We start from the raw sequence: 26,618 nt of genomic DNA, 5'->3' as shown, positions 1-26,618 counted from the left end.
GATCTCTCTCCTGATCTGTCACAGACAGCTCAGAACCCATCAGCCTATATCTAAAGTTTTGATTTTTTGCCCCAATGTGCATGACTTTACACTTACTGACATTGAAGCGCATCTGCCATTTTGCTGCCCATTCTGCCAGTCTGGAGAGATCCTTCTGGAGCTCCTCACAATCACTTCTGGTCTTTACCACTCGGAAAAGTTTGGTGTCGTCTGCAAACTTAGCCACTTCACTGCTCAACCCTGTCTCCAGGTCATTTATGAAGAGGTTGAAAAGCACTGGTCCCAGGACAGATCCTTGGGGCACACCGCTTTTCACCTCTCTCCATTGTGAAAATTGCCCATTGACACCCACTCTCTGCTTCCTGGCCTCCAACCAGTTCTCAATCCACGAGAGGACCTGTCCTCTAATTCCCTGACTGTGGAGTTTTTTCAGTAGCCTTTGGTGAGGGACCGTGTCAAATGCCTTCTGAAAGTCCAGATATATAATGTCCACGGGTTCTCCCGCATCCACATGCCTGTTGACCTTTTCAAAGAATTCTATAAGGTTCGTGAGGCAAGACTTACCCTTACAGAAGCCATGCTGACTCTCCCTCAGCAAGGCCTGTTCGTCTATGTGTTTTGAGATCCTATCTTTGATGAGGCATTCCACCATCTTACCCGGTATGGATGTTAGGCTGACCGGCCTATAGTTTCCCGGGTCCCCCCTCTTTCCCTTTTTAAAAATAGGCGTGACATTTGCTATCCTCCAATCTTCTGGTACTGTGGCTGTTTTGAGGGACAAGTTGCATACCTTCGTCAAGAGATCTGCAACTTCATTCTTCAATTCCTTAATAACCCTTGGGTGTATGCCATCAGGGCCCGGTGACTTATTGATCTTTAATTTATCAATGAGGTCTGAAACATCTTCTCTTTTAACCTCTATCTGACTTAACTCCTCGGTTAGGAGGGGCCGTTCGGGCAGCGGTATCTGCCCGAGGTCTTCTGCCGTGAAGACAGATGCAAAGAACTCATTTAATTTCTCTGCCATCTCTAAGTCTCCTTTTATCTCCCCTTTCCCTCCCTCACCATCCAGAGGGCCAACCGCTTCTCTGGCGGGTTTCCTGCTTCTAACATATTTGAAGAAGCTTTTATTATTCCCCTTAATGTTGCTGGCCATGCGTTCCTCATAGTCTCGCTTGGCCTCCCCTATCACCTTCTTACATTTCTTTTGCCACAGTTTATGTTCCTTTTTATTCTCTTCATTAGGGCAAGACTTCCATTTACGGAAGGAAGCTTCCTTGCCCTTCACAGCCTCTCTAACTTGGCTGGTTAGCCATGCGGGCACTCTCCTGGATTTAGTGGAACCCTTCTTTCTTTGCGGTATACACCTCTGCTGGGCCTCTATTACTGTTGTTTTAAGCAGCCTCCATGCACTCTGGAGAGACTGGACTCTTTTTACCCTCCCTTTCAACCTCCTTCTAACCAGCCTCCTCATTTGAGGGAAGTCCGCCCGTCGGAAGTCAAGGGTTTTTGTTAGAGATTTGCCTGGTATTCTTCCCCCAACGTGCACGTCAAAACGGATCGCAGCATGATCACTGTTCCCCAATGGCTCAGTAACGTTTACATCTCTAACCAGGTCCTGCGTACTGCACAAAATTAAATCCAGAGTCACCTGTCCTCTGGTGGGCTCCTTGACTAGCTGATCTAAGCCACAGTCATTTAGCACGTCAAGAAATCTGGTTTCCTTATCGTGACCAGAACACAAATTGACCCAGTCAATATGAGGATAATTGAAGTCCCCCATGATTACAACCCTGTCCCTCCTTGTCACCTCCCTGATCTGTTTCCTCATTTCAAGGTCCCCATCAGATTTCTGGTCTGGAGGACGATAGCACACCCCCAGTATTACATCACTGCACAAGCCTGGTAATTTAACCCACAGAGATTCTACGGTGGAGTCGGACCCACCTTCAATCTCTACTTTGCTGGATTCTATCCCTTCCTTAACATAAAGGGCCACCCCACCTCCAACACGCCCCTGCCTGTCCCTCCTGTAGAGTTTATAGCCCGGGATTGCGGTATCCCACTGATTCTCCGCATTCCACCAGGTTTCCGTTATGCCCACTATGTCAATATTTTCCCTTGTCACCAGACATTCCAGTTCTCCCATCTTTGCTCGTAGACTTCGGGCATTCGCATAAAAGCATTTATACACGGAATGCCCCAGGATGGGCTGCTTATTCGCTCCTTTGTCCCCGCATCCTCTCATTGTGCCAAACCGTCTATCACATCCCATCACCCTACCTTTCCCAATTTCTTCTCCTACCCTGCCTTTGTCTTGTTGTTCTCTAACCTCCCCATCCTCATCCCATAGGGATGAGGAGTCCCGAACCGGATGCCCCTCGGCTCCTGTCGGCCTTCCCCCAGAACATCCATATTCTAATTAACTAGTATACTATATGCCATATTTTTCTCCAGGAAAGTTTCCAAGTATGTGTTCTATATCACACTCACCGTATCCACCTGCCTTAAGACTGTGCCTTCCCCAAAGAAGAGTGGCTTGCGTGCATCTACAAGAATGAGGTCAAAGTACGACTGCCACGGCCGATGAGAGCTACCAGGCTAGAAAAGATCAAACAGAAGCATCTCTCATTTTACATCAAGGCACATCAAAATGTCACAGCAAACAGTGATAATTTACTTATATTGCCTAATTCTAGTTCTGGAGTAGAGGCCAATAAATACAGGGTGCCCAGAAAGTCCCTATGCACGAGTTTGTGTGAATTTGGGATTGAAGCCATTTAAGCGTGCATGGGGACTTTGCGGTTACCCTGAATATACTGAGTTGGTTCCAGTTGAGACTTCTAGAATCCGATCACAAACCAGAAGTGGGTCGCAATCTTTATTTTTATACTTTCTGAGGCTTGGGGAGCACTGTCAAGGCTTCCACAGGACTCCCGGCACTTTGTTTTGTAAGTAAAACAAAGCACCTGTAGCCCCTGGCAATGGCGCAATCCTGGGAATTGCATTGTTGCATTCCCCCCTCCCCACTCGTTAAAGGGGCAAAGATAGAGCGGCTCCTTAAAGGGGCAAAGACAGAGGGGCTCCAAAGGGGCTCCTCAGGTTGGGGTGTTGTGATGCCCCAGTTTGAGAACCTCTGGACTATACCAAAACCTCATCAGGTAAGAGAGAAAGTTGTCAATTTTCATATTTGATGCAGCAATGGTATAGAACTTGCTGGTCACAGCATCCAGCTTTCTACCCTCAAATGGGTCCTCTTCCATTGGCTGAGGCATGTTCCACTATGACAAAGTTTGCCTTTGGATGGCTGACGGCACAGCAACCAGAACTACACTCAATGCCAAAGCTTGAATCAACATCAGGACAGTTGATGTTTGCTTGTTGTTGCCATTTCTACAGACAGCATGGATACTGTAGCCAATAGTGATTCTTGTGACCCATAAGTTGCCAGGCAAGTATGATGACGAGCTGCAGCAGCAATGATTCCCTAATCCCATATCACACCAAGATGGCTCATGTCGAATACGGATGATGATGATATGGGAAAGTGGAGCATAGATTCTCCAAATGTTTTGAAACTGAATCCCAATCACAAAAACTATGTTAGCTGTACTGTAGACCAAGACCCTATTAGCATGGAGAACCATGGGCATGGTGGTAAACTGGGTTCCTACTTCAAAACCAGTCATATTCTCAGCTAGGTGCTGCCAACATCAGTTATGGTCTCTAGGAGAAAACAAATGTTGCAATGTTTCAAAGATCTCCTGTTTAGAAATGGTGTGGCACACAACAATGTCTAATTCAGGGAAAGAGTCCAGTGATTGAGGGCGCAATCCTAACCCCTTATGTCACTGCTTTCCAGCACTGACATAAGGGCAATGCAGCTCTGAGGTAAGGGAACAAACATTCCCTTACTTTGAGGAGGCCTACATGAGTGACACCCAGCTGCAGGATGCAGCACACATCCCACTGGCACCGCTATGCCAGTGCGGGAAAGCAATGACATAAGGGGTTAGGATTGCGCCCGGAGTCTTTGAAATCAATCTCAGTGAAGAGCCCAGTGAAGAACTGGTTTACCAACAGGGACGAACTTTGTTGCTGTTGATGCATGAGCCACTAAAGTAGATGCTGTCAATGTTGGGATTCCAGGAGGCTTCTTCATAGACTTGATGTTTGAAAGGTATTTTGCCCTTTTTCTTAGGCGACTATCAATACTAGCTTCCTGTCCAGAATGGGACTTATGGCATTTGCCATGCCTCTTGTGTCTACTGCTTCAATCCCTACAGCATTCTGATGAAGGCTTGTGCATGTCAGGTTCACTGACTTTGAGGAAGCTACTACCAAAAGTACAAGGAGGATTTGTAGGAGGCACCAACAGCTCTGAAATACAAGCCAAAGTCAACTCCCCAGAGTGCTGACACAAGGTGAAGTTTCCTGTTCTTCCTTGTCTCTTTGGAAAATGTTTTAAAGTGAATACAGGTGCCCACAGGGGGCTCTCTCCCTGACAGAGGTTGTGCCTTTGATGGCACAGAATTTTGCCCCCCAACTGCCATAGGATGAGTCAGAGCTAACAACTCAAATAACCACTTTAAAAATGTAAACTATTAACACAAAAATAGAGAATAAAAATGAAAACTGAGATAAATGGCTCTTAAACTTTTCCAAGGGATGAAAAACAAGGGGGAGTGTTCCACATGATGCTGCTTCAGTATTGGTCAAAAAGGAAGTGAGAAACTGAGCACTCTTCCCACCCTCGAGGCACATGATGCACCCTGAGTTTCACCACTCAAGAACTAGGACAGAACATTCAACAAAGCTCTGGAATTTCATATTATTCATTCATTCATTTGATTTGTAATCCGCCTTTCTCCCTGGAGGGCACCCAAGGCGGCTCACAACATTAAAGTCATAAAATACATTAAAACAGTAATAAAAAGGTGAAAAACAACCAGCAGCAATAAAATCAGCAGCAAAAACAGATTAAAACAGATTAAAAGCAGCCATCAAAAGCTTGCTGGAATAAAAACATCTTCAGGCCTCGCCAGAAGGTTAACAATGAAGGAGCTGTTCTCAACTCAAAGGGGAGGGAATTCCACAATACAGGCACCACCACCGAGAAGGCCCGATTTCTGGCCACCATCCCCCTAACCTCTCTAGATGATGGCACAACCAACAGGGCCCCCTCTGATGATCGAAGAGAGCGGGCCGGAACATATGGTAGAAGGCGGTCTCTCAAATACACTGGTCCCAAGCCATTTAGGGCTTGAAAGGTCAAAACCAGCACCTTGAATTGGGCCTGGAAACGAACAGGCAGCCAGTGCAGTCGTCGGAGCAGCTGTGTGACAGAGTCAAACTGCCGAACTCCAGTAACCACATGGGCCGCTGCATTCTGCACTAGCTACAACTTCCAGACTGTCTTCAAGGGCAGCCCCACGTACCCCATATTACTTCCCAGGTCACTTCTGTGCATGACCACAAGGACATTTTTCAGGTTGTTCTTAAAAGATAACAGGAGGGGGCATTTTGACCCTCCTCTGGAAAGAAGTTAGAAAGCCTGAGCGCCCCTATGAAGGATGTTCTGCCTTGAGTGGATGCCAACTGAGCCTCAGCAACCAACAGGACATAAAGCAATCCCCTCACCCCACCTCCAGCCTTTCTGGGCAGGCAGAACAATGTGGTAGTAAGCAACCTTTAAGGTGCATAGGACCCACACTGCATAAGGGATGTAAATGCAAGGATCAAAACTCTGACGTAAACGGAGAAACAGATGGAAATCCAATGCAATTCATATAGGATCAGAGCTGTCCACGCTGAATGAGAGCTCCCCCATTACCAACCTGGTTGCAGAGTTCTGAATCGATTGTAGTTTCCAAATGCTCTTCAAAAGGTTCCAAAATCAGTCAGCCTGTTTTTAAAAGGCTACTTCTTGAATACCCATGAACCAGAACTTGTATTCAATACTTATTTAGGAAGAGGTAGCATACACTGCCCAAAACTAAAGCAACAACATTTTCATAACCCACCTTTGGTCCATGTGGAAAATCAAACAAGTAAGTCATAATTTTCTGAAAAACAAATTAAAAATACTTAATTTTTTAAAAGTCTCTACCATTGTATTAACAATTTCTAAAACTCCACTTACAGAATGAGATGTGTTCATGCAATGTTCTCACAGGTACATATGGACATATAGTAGAGCAAGTAAGAAACAACTATTTTGGTACATGGCTTGCAGACAGGGTCACTGGAAAGATCATTTAGCTGCTTCTGTGTTTCAAGTTCGCCACAAGCAGCTCTGAGCTTCACGAGAATTTATATTTCCCAAGTCCTATGCACACAAGACAGAAATATTTCACTCAAACACACCTCTGAAAGTTTCCCAAAATAATCCTTAGAGATGCCACCTTCTACTCTGGCAGTCACTATAAAAGTGGAGATTGGGAAGCAACTATACAATTTCATCTCTAGAGACAGCTTGTGGTTGTGTTCTGGTATGATTTCAAACTCTTAACGAAAAGGAGAAGAATATTCCTGTTTTGGAGAATAGCTGAAATTCCATAATCCAGTGGTTCTCAAACTCTCTGGGAGAGTTTGAGCCACTGCAAATCTTAGTGGGGTAGGGAGGGGGGAAGGCAGCAACGTGATCCCCAGGATCACGCTGCTGTGGGTGCAGAGGGGGCTTTTCCTAGCACCTGCTGCAAGGGTCCAGGGAGCCCTGCAAGAGACTCTGCAGGGCTCCCTGCAGCTTGGAAATAATGAAAAAATGCAATCGCAACCCACTTCTGGTTTCACGTTCACAACCTGGAAGTGGGTCGTGATCACATTTTTCAATGTTTACAACCTGCGGGGAGCCCTGCAGAGCCTCTGTGGGGCTCCTTGAACCTCCCAGACCCTGGCAGCAGGTAAGGCTTGCTAGGGAATGCCCCCTCTGCACCCACAGCAGAGCAATCCTGGGGATTGTGTTGCTGCCTTCCCCCTGCCCCCACCCCTTATGGATGCAGGGCCCAGGGCTCTCAGGCTGTGTGTCACAACGCCCTAGCTTGACCACCACTGCCATAATCAAAACATATTGACAACTAACGATAAATAGCTTTAATGCTATACTTAATACCTTTGTAAGGGGCTTCCAAAAAACATACAAATCTAGAATAGGCCCTTTGTATATTAAAATGTCATTCCAATAACCTGCATTAGAAGTACAGCATTAGCCACATGATTCCTAGGACAACATAAAATTTACATCTCTAAGAACCCAATCCTATGCATGTCTACTCAGAAGTAAGTCCAATTATAATCAATAAGGCTTACTCCCAAGTGAGTGTGAACAGGATTGCAGCCTTCATTTTCTGACTGTGAAAGATCAAAAAAATGACAGAGTTTAAAGCTTCAAATAATATAACTTCATGGCTGTCTAGGACTATAAAGCATGCCACAAGGCATCATGTTCCTCTTCATTTTTTCTTTAATCAACACCCAAATTCCTCCAAAAGAGTAAGGGCCACTAGGTAAACATTACACTTGGCCCAATTTTTAGCTGACTGAGGGCCCAATCCTATTTTCCAGTGCTGGTGCAGTCGTGCCAGTGAGGTGTACACTGCAACCTATGGTGGAGGGGCAGTCACTGGAGCCTTCTCAAGGTATGGGAACATGTATTCCCTTACCATGGGGCTGCATTGTGGCTACAACGGAGCTTAAAAGTTGGACAGGAATGGGCCCTGAGCCTCTTCAGATGTTATTTCCATCAAGAGCTAATACAATGACAGACCTGAGTGCGCTTCCTCCCTGACCCCTTCTACTGCAGGGAAAAATGAATGACCAATTAGAAAATCCTGAATTTATCTGAACACTGGGCCCTTCCTTACACGAAGATATACATAGAACATCAGATGACTTTAATATTAAAATATTTATTTTAATACTAAACTTAATATTCCAAATTTTTACAGACTCAATCTTACGTATGGTTAACTTGGAAATAAATCCCAGCGAGTTCAGTGGATCTGACTCCAAAGCAGAAGACTGGAGAACAAATTCTAAGAGTCATAGAGGAATTCAAACAAAAACACAGCATCTTCCAGTTTATGATTTTCTGCAGTCAGGGGCCTACACGAGAGGCTACATAAACTCAAATACAATTCCAGGAAGAAAATAAAGGCTGAACAAAGTCCACTATGAACCATTTGCATGTTACTGAATTTAACTGAAGGGATATATTTCTTCATCAGAGTGTTGTGCTTTTTAAAAAATGTTTCTGATATATCTTTCTTCCAAAAACCTGGAAATCAAGCCACATGCTAGTTGCCAGGTTCATGTTACCATTAGCAGGCAAGCTAGGAACAATTTTCATATGTCTCCATCTCATGCTCTCAAGCTGTTATACCAGTGAACTTTATGTAACCCTTTAACATAACATTTAAAGGAGGCACTCATATTCTGATAATACTTACATCTGTATATTTGTAGTCACTGTTTGTGGCAAGAAACACCTTTCCAACTTCATTCATGCGGCTCAGCAGCAGAGGCAGCTTCCCCTAAAATGACAATATTTGTGTAAAACCCAAAACAACCAGCCAATTGAAATGAAACTTCTTAGCTTCACAGGTTCTTCAGATAACATCCATATTGCTACTTTGAAGAATGCCAAATGTGCATTTGAGCCTAATTAAAATGCCTTCTGTCAACCTGCAAGCTACAGCCATAAATCACTGAACCAATGCCAAAGTAGATGTTCTGGACAGTATCTACATGTAGCTGACTCAAGATAACGCCACCAAGAGCACCTATTTATGTCTTGTGCTTGCCTTTAGTCTGCTCATTTCCAGACAGGAAGGTTCCACTCAGAATGGTTCATCACACTGGTAAGTCTTCAAAAAAAAAATCTTATCAAATTTGTCCCCTCTGCTAAGTTTCTACTTGGCTAACCCTAACTACAAGAGATGTTTCAAACTGAAATGTCAAAAGTCTGGATATTATACAGAACTAGAAACTTGATGATTTTAAAAATAAGGGGTCACAGGCAGCAAGGACGCCAATAGCTATTTTAGGAGAAAACACTTGGATATCACTTAGAATGAAATATTCTAGCTCTGCCCTGCAGAATGCTCACTTTTAAGTACAATAAAGATTTGTGTTATCTGGAACATATGGAGAATGGGAGTTCCCTGCTAACAGGCTTATTTGGGTAACAAATCTTTCACAAGATTTACAAGCATCCCCCCCTGCCCCAGGGCTCCCTCACAAGGCTGCTTCACAAGGGCCCTCTAGGAGTGAAGACATTCCACTTCCTTCACAAGAAAGCCTTGTGAGGAAGGAAGTGGAACATCTCCATTCCTAGAAGGCCCTTGTGAAGAAGGGAGGAGCTGTACTCAGAGGGGCCCTGTCAGATAAGTTAGGGAAGGAACAAAACTAACATTTTGTTAAGCAGTATACTTAACAGCTGGTATCTCTGCCCTCCTAAGCCAGTGGGCAAAGTTTCTGATCAACTGAGTTTGCCACTTACCAAGTGGCAGATAACACAGCCTTTACAGTGTTCAGTCCAAAAGAACCCTGCCTCTGAACACAGTACACCCAGCTCATGATTCATCCCCTACAGAAGTACTTCTCAAATTATCTGGTGTGATGGACCAGCAATTTTTTCCCCCAATGTGCCAGGGACCGGTACCATGCCATATTATATGGCTCACAGTCCAGCACAAGTCCATGGATCACCACTTTGAGTGACACTGCACTCCAGGATGCTGAAATGCAAAAGACTCCTTGGAATGTTCTTCATATCTTTGCTTTGGTGCTGCAAGGAACTCAGAACTCACTGCTCATGCTCTCACTACTACTGAGAAGAACCTTCAGTACTACTACTTATGTTGGAAAACAAATTCTTTTTGTGAAGATGGGGTGCTTAACAGTTCTGTTAACAAGAGATGGGAAATGAAAGACAGAAATGCTAGCCATTTCCTGTTAATGAAAGCATAATCATCAATGAATATTGGATAAAATTATTTTTGTTAATGAATGAGGGGATCTGAATATTTAATCTCGTTTCTATAATTAATGGCAGAATAATGTCTTCATTAAGACTGTGTGAAATAAATCAACATATATCCTCTTTCAATAGGCAAAGGTTCTCTATACTTACATCTTTCACAACATACTTTGCCAAATTCTCAACTGTCTTCTCCTTTAGAGATCCCTGAAACAGGGGAAAGCAAGAGAAGGTAGAAATAATGATCTGACATACTTACTCAGATTTCATATTAGTACTGGTTTTCAACATTGTTGTCATGCTGTAGAATGTGCCAGTGATACCTGAACCAGTGACACTTGAGACAGAAATTTCTTTGCGTAGTTTCATATATCAAGAGATTTGCTCTGCAATTGCTCAACACAGAGGCAGAGAACCCTGAACTCATTCATAATATATAAAATAAACATGAAGTAAGGTATAATTCAAGTGCTGGAACTTAATTTTTTCTGAAACCCTGGCTGCAGTGTAAAACAGATAATAAGTATGAAGTCACTTGATACTTCATACATGCCTCTGTATCTGCAGGGGATCTGCTCCTGGAACACCCTCCCACAGATACCAAAAACCATGGATAACTAAAGCCATGGTTTTCCAGCCCACTGGGGTTCAAACATAACCACAGCCTTGCTCTGGTCATGCCTGGAGCCATTCTGAGGCCCATAGAGGACGCACACAACCTTTACGGGCCTCAGAATAGCTTCCAGAGGTCCTACATAGGCACTTCCAGTTTTCAGCTGAAAACAGGAAGTGTCCTTCTAGGACCTCCAGAGGCCTTTCTGAATCTCATAAAGGAACGGCTCCAGTTGCCTCTGTAGGCTTCAGGATAGGCCAAATTTGGCTCGATGCAGGTCTGGGGGACTCACATTGAGCCAGATCTGTGGATATAAAATGTGCAGATAAATAGGCTCAACCTGTACTTGCTGAACAGCTGAACCTAAGGGACATTAGTGAGCCTGAATTGTGCCTGAATGAGAGGCCACCTTGAAACCATATATGAACTGAAAACATGTGTTGAAAACTGCTGAGAGGTCCTCTACATCGAGATGCCCCTGAAGATGGTACGGAAACTGCAGCTAGTACACAGTGTGGCAGCCTGTGTGATTGCAGGGTCTCAACGGCTTGGCACAGCTGAGCCACTGCTCTGGAGACTACACTGGCTGCCCATTTGTTTCTGAGTGCAATTCAAGGTGTTGGTACTTATCTTTAAAGCCCTATTTGGCCTATGACCATGGTATCTGAGGGATTGCTTGCTCCCATATAATTCTGCTCATCTCTTGGGTCATCTTAGAGGGCCCTTTTGAGAGTTCCACTGCCAGGGAAGTTAGGGGTGAAGCAGCAAGGAACAGGGCTTTCTCAATTGTGGCACTACTTTTATGGAACACCAGAAAATTGCCAGAAAATCTATAAAATCTGCCCCTTCAGTGGACAGCTTTAGATGAGGCCTAAAAACATTTTTATTTACATTTGCTTTTGGGGTAGGTAAAGGGTTGGTAAATCCACCTATGGATTTTTAGAACTGTAATACTGTTTTGCTGACCTGGTTTTCTAATTATGTTTTAGATTTTAAATGTTTATTTTATATTCTATTACATGTCGTGCCTCGTTACCCACTCATTTGGCATCCACTGATTTGACTCACCACTGCTATCGGGGTCCATCTTTAAATGCCTTGTAGCAAGGAAAAAAGCACCAAAATCCAATTTCCTATCTTTGTGCTGATAAACTGCACTGGTTGCAAGCTTCTCAGGGTTAAAGATAGCTTTAAAGACCCACTACTGGGCTTCTTGCTCCTCCATTGTCACCCCATAATGCATTGTTATTGAGCAAGAAGCCCGGAAGTGGGTCTTTAAAGTTATTTTTCTACTGATTTGGTATCCACCTTTTTTTTAATCCACTGAGGGTTCCGGAACAGAACCCCAGTGGATAACAAGACACAACCTGTACGTATTTATTGTAAGCTGCCTTGAGCTTTTGGAAAAGTGGGGTATAAATGTTTTAAATTAATCAATCAAAATCAATTAAATAAATCCTTTCTTCACCACATTCCTCCACTGATAGGCTGTCAACTAGGAATGACTTGCTAGGTGGAAAAATAAAAATAACAATGTTCAAACTACATCATAATTAATTAAAAAGCAAGATATAGCTTTAAGTGCACAGAGAAACAATCACAAAATCCTCAAAGTGCAATCACCTTATAATGAACCCAATCCACAGCATCTCTCACATCCTGGAACATACTCCTGAAGGACATGAAGAGGTCTCCATCTTTAAATCCTGTTTCACAGCTGTGTGAGAAGAACAAAACACCTAGGGGTTGCATATATTCGGGTAGCAGCTAGTAAGGAGAGAGCGTGACAATTTGTTGCACTATTGGAAATGACAACACTAAACTAGAGACAAACTGAAAGCAAAATGGACCCCACACCAATTTCTAGTGAAGTTAATTGATGTTTGCTTACATGTTATACATCTGTTCACGAGTAGATACCCTGTGGTATCCAAAAACTAAATGGTCATATATTTACACATTCAAGTTAGTACTTCTTTCATTTATGAACAGTGAAACCAGCAAGGCTCAAATTTCAAGCCTAATCTACATAAACACTCCCTTATGCCATTTCTGCCCAACACTGCATATACGCAACAGAGATCAAATGTGTACACTCTTGGGCTGGGCAGAAATGGTATTTTTATTCACTATGAAATTCCAGTTAAAACTGGGGGATTTATGTTGTTCCTTACATACTTTCATTGGAAAATATAGTTGATAAAAGCTAGCATGGCACTTTAGATTTCTTATAAAACTTACACTCACCTTGAATACCTGTCACAGTTAGTAAAAAAATCAACCAGACAGGCCAAAAGGTAGGTTTCTGGAAAGAACAAAAGCCAGGTATCAAAACTAAGACAAGATTAAAAATATACATTAAAATGAAGGACTAGATAAGAAGAGACTCATGTAATTAACCCATTACACAAGCCTCTCAACTCTGCTACTTTGAAATTAACACTCATATACCTGACTCTCACTGCACATATGCCCATCCTTCCCATTTCAATTTAGTGTCTTACCTGGTAGGTTGAACAGTGTGTTTAAAATGTAAAATCTGTCAGTGTCATCTCTCTGAATGAATTTATTAGGGTACTGCTCTCGGATCTCTGGCCTGAAAAACGTAGGGGACAAGGGAAGACACTAATTAACAATGTCAGATTATAAACAATTTCTTTAAGTTCCTATGTTAACTCCTATCCAAGACAGTAAGACCTATGAAAAGGGCAGGTGATCTCTTTCAAAATACTGTAGTCAGAGAAGGGGGGTTATGGCCACATTAATGTCTAAAAATGTATGACATTATTCTCTTTCTGCTATGGTCAAGCACGGTGTGTCTCATTTTCCTCTTGATAAAAAGAGAAATACACTTCTATATTTGTATGTTCTCTCTACTCAATGTCAATAAAACTGGAATAATCAAAACAAAAACAAAATGAGCTGTATTTGGAGACTGTGTTAATGAACACCAATTCCATACAATGCATTTATATTATTCCATAAGCAGGATGGATTTAACAATATTTCAGTGTTTAGCAGAATATGATTAAGTGTCTTATAAGACTGAAGACAGAACTGGATGGGTAAATGGACAGAACAAATATGGTTACATGAGATACAAGAAACATTACCGGCCAACCAGATAATATGAAGATTTTGCAATTGGGGCCTGAGCGGTTTTTGTTTTTTTTTTAAATATAATAGAGCCATGTGGGGCTCTAAAATGAATCAAGACTACAACTGGAAGGAGGGCTTTGCCTCCACTGTGGTCCTAATCTGGCTTGAGGCTCCAGACAGCTGTTTACATTTTTAAGAAGACATACAGACCCAATCACGCAAGCTGTATATCCTGTACATCCTATGACCTAGATCAGCGGTTTTCAAACTCTCAGGGAGAGTTTAAGCCATTCTAAGTCCTTGTGTGGGTGGGAGGAGGTGGCTGGGCCAGGGGGAAGGCAGCGATGTGATCCCCAGGATCATGTCGCTTGGGGGCTGCAGGGGCTTGACTGTACTTACCAGAACCTCCTGCAGCCTCCCGGGGGTGCAGGGAGCCCTGCACGACTATTTGCAGGGCTCCCCAAAGTTGAAGAAGTGAAAGTGGAGTGATTGCGCTCCGCCTCCGCAAAACCGGAAGTGGAACTTGATTGCTCCACTTTCACTTCTTCATCTTCGGTGAGCCCTGCAGACAGTCGCACAGGGCTCCCTGCACCCCCGGGAGGCTGCAGGAGGCTCTGGGTAAGTACAGTCAAGCCCCTGCAGCCCCCTGAGTGAAGTGATCCTGGGGATCACGTCATTGCCATCTCCCTGCCTCTGCCCCTTAAGAGGGCAGAGGCCAAGGCCCTCAGGCTGGGGCGTTACAACGTCCCAGTCTGAAAAGCCCTGATCTTGGTAAATAAAGATTACACACCAGTTCAAAAGATAGATCTGACCATTACTGCTGACATGTGATGAAAGAAGTGAGTGTGCATTTCCCATTAGGGTTATCAGTCCAAGTGAAGCTATTTTTCCCCCCACAACATGAAGCAATTTTGGAAATTCCTACAGTCCTTGTTCAAGTCCTAGAATTACTTTCAATTGCTGAAAACCGATGCTAATTCTTGGGGATCCCAGGTCAATCCAGAAGCGTTGGAAATCCTGCATCCCACTCACCCCTCCAGTACACCATCCCAGATTGTTATATTCATATGGGGGCAGTTCAACAGTTTAAATACTTTTTAATCAATATTTGCCCATGCAATTGAAAGTTGGGTGCTAGTGCAATGAGACAGGGAGCAGAACATGAACTCTCACATTTCATTCCATGTAATGGGTGGGCAAGCACAGTCAAGACATATCATCGGAACCAATCCTATGTGAATTTCTCCCAAACTCCCTTAGTTACCCCAATTATGTTTCCAAACGTAATATGATTTAAAAGATAACAACAAAGTATTTTTATTCATTTACCCCCTAAAACATTATGAAAAACTAGGCATAAAGACTTGGCAATGTTAGGTCTAGGTGATAATCTCTTTTGAGTAATAGCTCAAACCTACACATTTATTTAGAATTAAGTCTTACTATGTTCAAAAAATTGTACAATTATATACAGCATATGTATATGGATTACAGCCTCTATTAAGTGACTGCCTATAATCACAATACTCACCCTCTCATGAAGTTAAAGCCATGTGCACACACTAGAATGTTCCCATAGGCATCAACTTTCAACAGATTTCCATAAAGGGAATCAAATACCAGGCCTCTATTAACAAATAAATAAATGCAAAGATTTATATAAGTAAAGTACTCCAAGCCATAACAAACAGCAAGACTTTGAAATATAGTCTGTTAGAATGGCATACCTGAACCAGTTCTAGCATGTTCTGTCCAAACTAGAATCTGACCCTAAGGAGGACACTTTGTTGACAGAGTCCCATTGAACTTTTGTTTAGCTGCAGAGGAAAAAATAGTCTGCATTGCCTGGTTTAAAATGTACAATAGATTTGTTCTCTTATAATTAGCTCATTTATCTCAACAGAAAGGCTGAATTATACAATCAGCAGAATAGGTACATAGCTTAAAAAAAAAATCAAAGCTTTAGCTTCCCCATTTACCCCAGTGACTAAGAAGACTACTACAAACTTGAAACTAAAAACTCCTCTCATGTAAAAGATTCTTTGCCATACTGAAACAAAAAAGACTTGCTCTGTTAAACATTAAGTCATCTAAATGTACAATTGGCTACCCTACCAGCTAATACAGAACTTTGGAAGATTACCAAGATAATATGAGTGCAGCACTCTGAACCTACTACAGCACAATACAACTGCAAAGTATTTATACCTGTATAAGTTAAGTGTTATGAACATAAAGCGTTACCTGCCATTTATCTGATCAGTGATTTTTCAGAAGCAACTTCATTATAGCCTATAGCAGTGATTTTCAACCTTTTTCATCTCATGGCACCATTGCACCTTTTTTGGCCACCACTCAGTGACAATGTCAGTAACTGGCAGTTAAGACTACTTTCAATCACCCCTTCTCTTTTTCCTGACTTCCAATCTACTTCCAATCTACTAAGCAGCCCGATTGGAGAACCAATCCAAGCAGATTGGAGAACTTCCAATCTACTAAGCAGTCTTAGTAGGTACTTCTTTTGAAACAGCTTCCCTTTTCATGTTCCCCCCCCCCATTTACCCATGATCCAACATTGTCACATGGTGCAATCCCTGACCATACTGCATAGTTGGCTGCCACTGGTAATGGGATGGGAAAATGTAAAACACAATGTTGTCAAATCACAGGTATGTGAAACTATATGAAAGAGGAAGGAATTAGAACAAAACACAGAGAGAGTATTTTCAAAATCACCCTGTCCCTGGGTCTACTATAATGTGTAGCTAAGGCACATTAAGTGTAAGTGTAAGTGTAAGACAGCAGAAAGGACACAGCCAGATAATGTAATCCAACTGCTAATATTTGCATATACAGATGTGCACCACTTAAGGGCTGGAGTACATTCTCCAATCCCCATTTTTATGCAATTAGGCTGTTAAGTGAACATTCAGCCCAACCTAGTGCTTTTGTTGTGTAAACAGACACCCTGCCAGAAACTAGCTGGCTGCACAGGCCACTGGAGACTGATTGCTTCTTCTTTGCATTAAGAGCCTCTTTGTTGTGTAAACAAACAGTCTGCTGCAGACTATGGGAGTGCCGACTGCCTCATTAAGAGCATCTTTGTTGCGCTTTGACCACCAACATATATGCTGTTCTTTATTAAGCAGAAGGTTGTTAAGTGACACACACCTGTACAGATTTGTACACAACTACACATTAAAGCCCTCAAGTAAGGAGAAACCCAAGAAGATTAGAACAGGGATGTCAAATATGTTTCATATAGCAGGCTGAATAGCATTCATAGTGCCTGCTGAGAAACATAAGTGACGTCATTAGCAGGAATGGATGTCATTAAACAGGTGATGACCAGAAATACTTTTTTCACTTAGGTACTAATTTGCTGCAAATGCCAGAAGAGAAACATGCAAGCCTTGATTTTATTTTCAATATATAGAAGAACTCAATTATCATGTGGGCCGCATTTTCAGTAGTGTCACTTCTGCCAAGGCATCACTTTGCAGCTGAGAGTAACTGATGATGGTGCTAGGAGAGCCCAATTATCATATGGGGGCTGGATAAAGAGTTTTCCAGGGACTATATCTGGCCCATGAACCTTGTTTGACATCCCTGGATTAGAAGATGCTTAAAGTCTAAAAAGACACTACTTGTTTTAACTCATATTTTATAGTTAAATCAAAGGCAAATACATGGTCCCCTAAGTTTGTGCATGTGCACTGTCTGCATCTAGTCTTTCAGGTAGTGAAACAATGGCATAATTACTTCTCAAAGAGCCTATACCACCATTTTTCAACGTTTTATTGCTCCACTGCTAACTTGAAAACCTTTGCAACACTGCAGGAAAACAACACTAGGAGGGAAAAAAATTCTAAAAACCTTGGGAATTAATCACACAACTTGCCCTGCCATTTCTTCTCTTCATGCCCTATTAATTAAGGCCCAATTCACAAGCTTATTTTTGTGGTGTTACAATATTTCTTTTTGTGATTCTACTACCTCATTCTAACAAGGGAGGCTCTCTCACGCAGTTGTCACTTTTCAATAAAGTAGAAGTCACTGAGAATGTATTTTGAACACCACAAAAATATGCATCCAAGTCAGACGTTTTAAGTTTCTCAACATCATTCTATCTTTTTCTAGCTGCATGAACAGGTTTTCAGCAATGTCTCTGCTGCAAACACAGACACTGAAGAGCTCCATGTGAGCAGTAAGATTTTCAAGGGATCACATTTCAAAATAAGCCCTTCCCCCATTGGCCAGGGAGCTGCTCCCTAAACTTAAGGGGAACTCAGAAGCAGCCTCTGACATAGGATACAAAGTTGTTATGTGCTGGTACATATTACTGGTACGTGCAAGGAACACCTAAGTATATATATCCTTATAGATCTATGGAAAACAATTTTTTTCTCCAAATAACTTCATGTAAGACTTCAAGCACTGGTTTTGATTAAGGTTCAACTTTGTCTAACTTAGAATTAGAGCAAAAGCATCACTTTGTCATATATCTAAGGGCACAATCCTAACCCCGTATGTCAGTGCTTCCCAGCACTGGCATAGCAGTGCGAATGGGATGTGTGCTGCATCCTGCAGTTGGGTATCACTCCCGGAGGCCTCCTCAAAGTAAGGGAATGTTTGTTCCCTTACCTCAGAGCTGCATCGCCCTTAATTCAGTGCTGGAAAGCTTTGACATAAGGGGTTAGGATTGCACCTTAAGTCTTCCTGGTATGCAGCTCAGTTTCCCAATATTCTTCTCAACTAGTCTCTTTCAAGACACATTGATTGTCAAAAAAATTCATTACAACCATAAAATACAAGTCACTGTGCTTCTATCCTATTGTATAACAGCAAGCTAAAAAGATGCCACTGTAAAACAGCACAGAGCATATAAATTCTTTGGTGGATTACATTCATTTACCTGGTAGGGAATGTAGGGTCATAGACAAAACTGAGCAGCTCCTGAGGGTATCCAATTGAAACTAATCGTTCAACTGTCAGGTCAAACCCAAGGGATTCATATTCTGGAGATTTATACACTGCAACAAGATAAGAAGATTCAGGTTAGAAAATATAAGGTGCACACACAGAGAGAATCTAAGCAAATGCAGAAATAAACATTAATTCTGCCATTCAGTTCTGACTTTACAAATACTGAAGTCACTGCTTTGTATCCGATGAATTTTCAGGCTTTGCTACAGTGACCTTAAAGTCTTTATTATACTAGAAGACCTTGGCAGAGTGGAAGTACAGTTCATATTTCAGCAGCAGAATGCATCAAATGAAATATTAGCTGGTGCCTCAGAGGAAATATATTCTAAACAGCATTATCACCCTTGCCCTATTTCACCTTTACATGCGCATATTAAGAGAGCCTGAAATCTACTGGTCCTGCTGAAAGTCACTATACAATTCAGAAAGCTAATCTTAGATCAAGCTTCTAGTCAGGGGGTGTTTAAAGAGCCCATGGATTAAGTTACTTTCCTCTGAAAGGGCAGCTGTCAGGTTACTTTTAAACATATTAAATAAAGTTATTGCCCTGAACTAATATATTAATTCTGTCATATTCCAGGGAACTCTTCCTCTGTGCAAAGACAATAATGACTAGATGGTTCATGTAAACCATTAGATCTTGCATTCCTTCTATGTCACCTAGACTTATATTCCCAGTCACAAATTGCTGTTCAACACTGTCTTAAGGATAACATGTTACAGATGTAATGAGCAACAATAGTGGCTGGTCCCAGTGGAGCATTAGAAAAAAAAATCATAATCCAGTGTAGGGCAATGCCTTTATTTGGACCAACAGAAAGGTAACCAACATCAAAGCCTATAGAATTTTCCAACAGGCTAGATGGTAAGCAAAAGTAGGAGAAGGAGATAGTGCAGACATCACAGAGTTCTCATCAGGCTGCAATGTGTAAAATCACAAGATGAATTCTTAGGTTGAGTCCATCTAACCTGCAGGCTGCTGAGAGACCTATAACATGTCCTTACCATTTATCACTTTTCTTTTGCTTATTATCTAATGTGGTGGAAAATCTTTCAGGATCTTTACCTTCATAGCAATGCATTTTCTAAGGTGTCTTGCATTCTACACCTTTAAATTATACAAACTGCAGAAATCCAACTTGCCTAGATCTTTATAACATAGGCCAGTGTCCAAAAGAACCAGGCAATCTATTTTGCATATTCAGAAGGAGCTTTTGACTTGATTGTTATATAAACAGTAGCACCGTGCACCCATACACTCACCTACACCTCAAGACAAACCAGTTCTGACACTGAGGGGACTTTCAAAAGTAGCTTCTGATTTTACATAATAGTCTGCTGTTCACATTTCAAAAAAAATATCACCAAGCATGCCTAAAAGAACTTTCAGATCACAGTCAAAATGACCTAAGTACAAATTCTTCAAAACTACTACTAGTACACCAATTACATTAATTCCCGCTGTTTTGTATATAACACCTATATTGATAACACTTAAAATTGCATTTGTCTTCTTCCAGTTACCATTATCTATAATAGCTTGTGAATGTGCTATGTGGAGCCAGCAGAAGCTTCCCTCCTGGGAGAAAAGAGAGAGGGAGGATTCAGACAGGGACCCTGGCAAGGACAAAGGGTTAAAGCATATCTCACCACGCAAATCAGAAAGCCCAGAAAGCTGCATTTTTTAAGGTAAACATGCAGGACCAAACGATGCGACGGATGTCATGTCTACTTCAGTCCTAAGCTGAACATCAGAAATATTAAGAAATTTTGAAATACAGCTATTTAATCCATACTAAGTAATAAGTCAGAACAGAAAAGATTAACTCTACTCAAACAGGAGAGAAATGAATACCCAACAGAGAAACAATTAAAGGCCGATTACAAGTATAATTGTAAAAAACACTCGCCCACTTTTTCTAATTTACAACTCTACTGGAATTTTAATCCAGAATTCCATTCCTACTAAAGAAGGGGATTTCAAACTGTGTTCCCAAGGGTTCTTTGAAAAGTTGTCAGGGAGTCCTCAATGAAAATATCAATAATGGCAAATTTGCTTCAATTAGAAGTTGGCTGATCCATCATCAATCTTCTCTCAAAATTTATACACTTATTAAATTTATATCCTGCTTTGCATGTAGGACAACAGAGGCAACTTCCAAAAATAAATATACAATATAATAAAACAATAAAAGAGTCATTTAGAACAACAAGCAATACATTAAAAATTCCTTTTGGACAGTGTTGTCTGTTCGTGACCTAGGGCAAATTCCTAAATCATATGGAACAATGATGAGGTTTAACAGACTGGCCAACATTCTATGTAAACTGCCATGCACGTGAGTTCTACAGCAAATATGCAGAAATGTCTTTACAGAGTTTATATATTGTATAGTGCTTCCTAAGTATGCAAAGCCCTTCACTTGTATTATCTTGAGAAAATCTTTACAACAGCCTTCCAAGGGGAGTAATTATCATCCCCACATCACAGCTGGGGAAGCTGAACCAGAAAGGAAGCAGCTTGCCTAAGTTCATGGCTGAGATTAGATCTGAACCAGGGAAGCTAATATTTGTAGCTCAATCTCCAAGCCAGGAGTTTCCAAACTGTGGGTCCAGGACCCACCAGTGGGTTATCACTCAATTTTTGTTGGGTTGCAAAACTGACAGGGCAGATTAGGCAATATGCATCAAAGGTTAAACAAGCTGCTGCTTGGGGTGGGTGAGCACTACTGCCCAATCACCATTATAGCCACACTCCTTGGCATTTACAAACCAGGTAGCCTCTAAGAAGTTTGGGAACCACTGTTCTAAGTCCATTACATTAGTTCTAAGCCCACAATATTCGTTCTCAGATCAGTTATCTGATCTGGAAAGACTTCTGTGAGAATAAAAAATTTGATAATCATAGTACTTAAGCAACATGGGGATGTTTCATTGCAGACTGCGATACTTTAAGTGGTGACCTCTTCTTTTTAGCAGGAGGAGAGCAATGATCCCTTTTCATCCCAGCATGGCATCTTTTCCAGTGGCTGTTGCTGTTATCTCTTCTGTAATTCTTTTTAAAGAGTGAGCTCTTTGGGGGCACCATTTATTGATTTATTTCTATATATTTATTCTTCAGTTGAAAAGCGACATATAATGGCTTCTGGTTGCATCTGGAAAGCGTTCTGAGGTGTGGGGAGGTCACATGCAGCTTCCTAGGCCTCAAAAAGCCTCCCAGATGCAAATGGAAGGCACTACTGGAATGTCCAAGAGGCCTTCTGAGGAGGCTGGGAGGCCACATGCAACCTCTGGAGAGTTGGGCATGACCCCCAGGTAAGGAACCAAGGTGTCATGCAGATCCCTTGCGAGTTTCATTATCTGTGGAATTCAGTAGCTGCAGGGGGTCCTGGAATGGATCCCCCACAGATACCAAGGGGCCACTGTATTCTAAAAAAAGACCACACACATTAAAAGCGAGACATATATAACATAAATCAGTGGTTCTTACACATTTAGCACTGGGACCTACTTTTTAGAATGAGAATCTGTCAGGTCCCACTGGAAGTTATGTCATGATGGCAAGTGACATCATCAAGAAAGAAAATTTTTAAATCCACTAATTTTCTCAACCAGTGGTAGGGTACAGCCAGGTGCAGTGTCTGATGGTACCTGCACCTACTACCCAGCAGTGAGACCAGCAACATGATCTAATACTGGTGTTTGGAATGTCGCATCTGGCCTCCAAACCTGGAAACAACTGGTGATAACATCACCAGTTACTTCTGGTGGTACTTCCAATAGCTGGACTGTGCAAAGTGGTACAGAGGGGGCAAACATTGAGAAACACTAGAAATGAATTATGGATTTGATGAGTAGATAATTGATATAGAGATAAAGCCTTCTGTTGAAAATAAAAGAACTGACAAATATTCCTCTCCTTATCAATTAAACAAATTTAGACCAATTAAGAAAGTATTTTAGAAATAAGTAAGAGACTGTTTAAAATATGATACTTAATATGTCTAATGATTACTGATCAATATTTTGAGAAGAACAAAGTAATTTAAATTTAGGACTCCGCACTTGCTATACAGGTGGGACCTCAGTATCAACTGATTTGACTCACCACTGATACTTGAGTCCACCTTTAAGTGCCTTGTTACAAGGAAAAAAGTATTGAAATCCCATTTCCTACATTTGCCTTATTAAATAATTATAATTTCATTCCATTATATTCCATTATTCATCTCATCTAGTGCCTGATTGCAGTATAGCATCTATACCAATGCATTCTGGGACAACAATGGAGGAGCAAGAGACATCAAAGAGGGTCTTTAAAGCATTTTTTCTACTTATTTGGTATCCATTAATTTTTTTATCCACTAGCCGTTCCGGGATGGTAACCCCGTGGATAACAAGCCATGACCTGTATAACTTTCAATGTCTGTTTTCATTATCTGTTTGTTGTATGTTGTAGGACATGCAAGTGAGGGCACAATCCTAACCAATTTTCCACCACTGGGGTAAGGGCAATGCAGCTCCAAGGAAAGGGAACAGACATTCCCTTACCTTGAGGAGGCCTCTGTGACTGTCACCAACTTTAGGATGCAGCACATGCTCCATTGCAACAGCTGTGTCAGTGTGGGATAGTTGGTTAGGATTTGGGCCTGTGTTCTTGTATGTTTAAGTTTTGTGGGCTTGTGTTTGTTAATTTTAGTTGTCTAAATCAGTGGCTCTCAAACTTTTAGCACCAGGACCTACTTTTTAGAATGAGAATCTGTCAGGACCCACCAGAAGCAATGTCATGACCAGAAGTGACATCAGCAAGTAGGAAAATTTTAAACAATTCTAGGTTGAAATTCTATCCACATTTACCAGTAATAAGTTCCATTTACTATCATTGTTAAAAAAAACTTATGCATAGCAGCCTAATAAAAGTATAGATCCGTAACATTTCTCCAAATGCAGTCACATTTCATGACTGATATACAGGTCTGATATATTAAAAATAAAATATTGAAATAAATGGGCACCCACCTGGAATTGGCTCACGACCCACCTAGTGGGACACAACCCACAGTTTGAGCAGTACTGGTCTAAATAAATACCTATCTCAAAAGCACATTGGGTGATGTGATGCCCCTCAGTTTGGCAACAAGGCCACCCAAAAATAAACTTTACACATAAGTGGATCTTTCACGTCTAGAAGTCTCTCACTTTTTTTAAAGTTAAACTTAAATTGTCTTTTAAGTTAAAAGGAGATATGCCTCATGAGGCATACACTCTTTGACTCAAAGTCTACCCAGCCAAACTCTCCAGTAGTTTTCTGCTAGCCTAACCTCAACCTAACAATTGGTGCTACAGTGCTATTGCTGTATAGCAGTAGTTCCCAAACTCCTGCAAGGGAGTCGGGAATCATGTAAATGGGAGTAGGGCATGAGCAGGGGTGTGTGCCCTGACAGCGTAACAGCAATCGCAGTGGCAAGGGGACCCAGGGCAATTGGTGACTGGAGCTCAGTGCAGCAGCGGAGAGGACCTCTGCTAGGAGGAAGCTAGGACCGTCTGGGAAGCTTCACAACACCCCCGGAATGTGTAAATTTCCCGGGTCCCTGCAGCACTGCAACTGCTGCTGTGCTGTAGGAGCACTTATTCCTGAGCCACTCCCCTTAAGGGAAAATGGTTCACTTCTGGTTCCAGTGGTGGGTCGCAACCCACTGCTTTGGGAACTGCTGCTCTACAACACTGCTTGCCAAGGTTCAGGACTACACGAGCAGGAAGCTACCACACTAGTCCTTAATTTTAACAGTGTTGCACCATCTATGGAGGGGGTGAACTTCCCCAATTGTTTATCCCCCTTTCAAGATTCTTCACAAGCTCCAAAACGTGTACATGCTGAAAACCAAAACAAATCCTTTAAGACTGGGGTGAAGTGCATGTAAAAATTATAGGAAATACCTGTCTTTTCAGGAAAAGTAAATTAGCTCACCTCAAATGTTTATGACTAATGTGAAAAAGAAACTTTTTTGTTTGATGAAGAAGTCACAACTTTACCCAATTTTCCTACTCCACATTAGTAGAGTACTCAAGTGACTACTCAAGTTAACATTTGCTCAAACATATAAATGTGCACATAGACAGAGCGCAGGCTGGACGCCACGGATGGAAACAGATTATAAATGTTGCTCTCCGATTACTGTGATGTAGCTCAAGATAAGTTTTCCTTTAATTAGACAACTGGGAATGGAGCTGGAATTCACAGAGCTCAGGTCTCTTTTTTGACAACACTCTACACCACAGACCTCTCTAGATATATCATGATGAGCTACAAGCTCCTGACATTTTCTTGCAAGCTGTGAAAGTGCTTGTTTGGGTAATATGAGCTCCCAGGCAAGAAATCTATGCAAGACTGACAACATGAACATTTGGGTGCCTTAACAGCAGCCGCATCATAATAAAAGATGTACCAGCAACATTTATCTAAGTACAGGTAAACTCTATTTAGTACTGACCAGTTCTCAAACTGCTGAGATGTTAGGAAAACAGTGAAAACATTGAGATGAATCATTGCAAGCCACTAGTTACAGTCATTACATTACTAGTACTATAAAATATTCAACAGGTTGCAAGATGGTGCCATGCATAAGGTGTTATGCTGTGAGCCAAATAGATGCAAATTCCCTTGCCTGGAGGGATGCATGTAGGGTAATACAGTTGCAATACTGCATTGTAGCTGTATTGATCAGCAAGGTATGAACTGAGATCCTCATGTAGTTTATAGCTTATGTTCAACTTTGGGAGCTTTTGTGCTTAGGAAACAGGGCAAAGCTTTGAATAAAAAAACCAGGTGAAAGCATTTAAAATTTTTGTCTTTAATTGCAATTCAAAAAACTTATATCGCTTAGTGTTAAAAACTTTATCTAAAGCAGGGGTGTCCAAAGTTTTTGGCAGGAGGGCCACATCATCTCTCTGACACTGTGTCGGGGGCCAGGGGAAAAAAGAATTTACATTTAAAATTTGAATAAATTTACATAAAAGAATATATTAGAGATGGAACTTATATGAATGAATGACGGTCTTACAATAGCTCAAGGCTTCGCACAAAACAAGGTCGGCCTTTCCTTTGCTGCCACTGCTGCATCACAGATGTGAAACAGCAAGCAATGGAGGGAGCCCTCATCCCGCTGCTCACGTGAGAGGTAGAACAGTTGCCCTCAAACTGAAAGCAGTTGCATTGGGCCAGTGCGGGCTCCAGCAAGTCTCCAGAGGACCAGAGGCTCATTGGAGACTGGAGGCTCCCTGAGGGCCACACTGGGAGTCCCCAAGGGCTGCAAGTGGCCCCAGGGCCGGGGTTTGGGCACCCCTGATCTAAAGCGTATACATTTCCTTACATACTGTGCCTGTCACAAGGGTAGCTAATTTGGAATGAACAGGCAGCTATGTAGTAAGATATGATACCCATGCATTCCTAGTATTACTTTTACTATCAAAACATATACAGCAGCAATTTTATAGCCTTCCTGAAAAAGAAAAATATATATATCTGCAGCCGCTCCAACTAGTGCAAAATGTTGCTGCCAAGATTTTAACTCACATGAGGCAGATGCAGATGCTGAGTGTCACTCCAGGCTTGAAGGAGTTACACTGGACTCCCCTGTCAAAAAGAAAGAATCAAACTGACTTTAAAACTGCAATAGTGGTAGTGTGCCAACAATGGAAGGTGCATTTGCTGGAGCTGTTGGCTTGAGAAAGACCAAAATCTGTCCAACAAGACATAGCTTGTAGTTCTCTATTGACAAAATTCCATCTTCAAATCCACAAAATGGTTTCAGTTTAAGATTTCAAAACAGAAAGTTTGCAAAAGACGTACATTTTGGTATCTATGTGTACGCAGAGGAATTAAAAGCTAGTATAAAAACTGGCAAATACAGATACCTCAGTCCAGCAGTAATAAGGAATCTT

At 41.8% G+C, this 26,618-nt stretch overlaps 1 protein-coding gene across 2 annotated transcripts in view; it reads right to left on the bottom strand.

Moving 5' to 3' along the window:
* The window catches only part of NT5C2 (5'-nucleotidase, cytosolic II), an 89,223-nt gene that overhangs the window by 9,112 nt on the left and 53,493 nt on the right, over nt 1–26,618 (bottom strand). Inside the window, exons 4-12 of one of the 2 annotated variants that reach the window (XM_066619467.1) lie at nt 18,607–18,724; nt 15,223–15,318; nt 13,097–13,188; nt 12,840–12,897; nt 12,216–12,309; nt 10,133–10,186; nt 8,448–8,531; nt 6,024–6,065; nt 2,494–2,601 (exon numbers count right to left, since the gene is read on the bottom strand). In XM_066619467.1, the coding sequence (XP_066475564.1) occupies nt 2,494–2,601; nt 6,024–6,065; nt 8,448–8,531; nt 10,133–10,186; nt 12,216–12,309; nt 12,840–12,897; nt 13,097–13,188; nt 15,223–15,318; nt 18,607–18,724 (746 nt within the window). Of the gene's footprint in view, nt 1–2,493; nt 2,602–6,023; nt 6,066–8,447; nt 8,532–10,132; nt 10,187–12,215; nt 12,310–12,839; nt 12,898–13,096; nt 13,189–15,222; nt 15,319–15,418; nt 15,447–18,606; nt 18,725–26,618 lie in introns of those variants that run through there. The other variant, XM_066619468.1, reaches the window with a different exon arrangement.

The sequence above is a fragment of the Tiliqua scincoides genome, chromosome 3, assembly GCF_035046505.1.
Source record: "Tiliqua scincoides isolate rTilSci1 chromosome 3, rTilSci1.hap2, whole genome shotgun sequence".
NCBI lineage: Eukaryota > Metazoa > Chordata > Lepidosauria > Squamata > Scincidae > Tiliqua > Tiliqua scincoides.
Note: the sequence above shows the minus strand (reverse complement) of the source record. Positions and strands in the feature narration are given on the sequence as shown.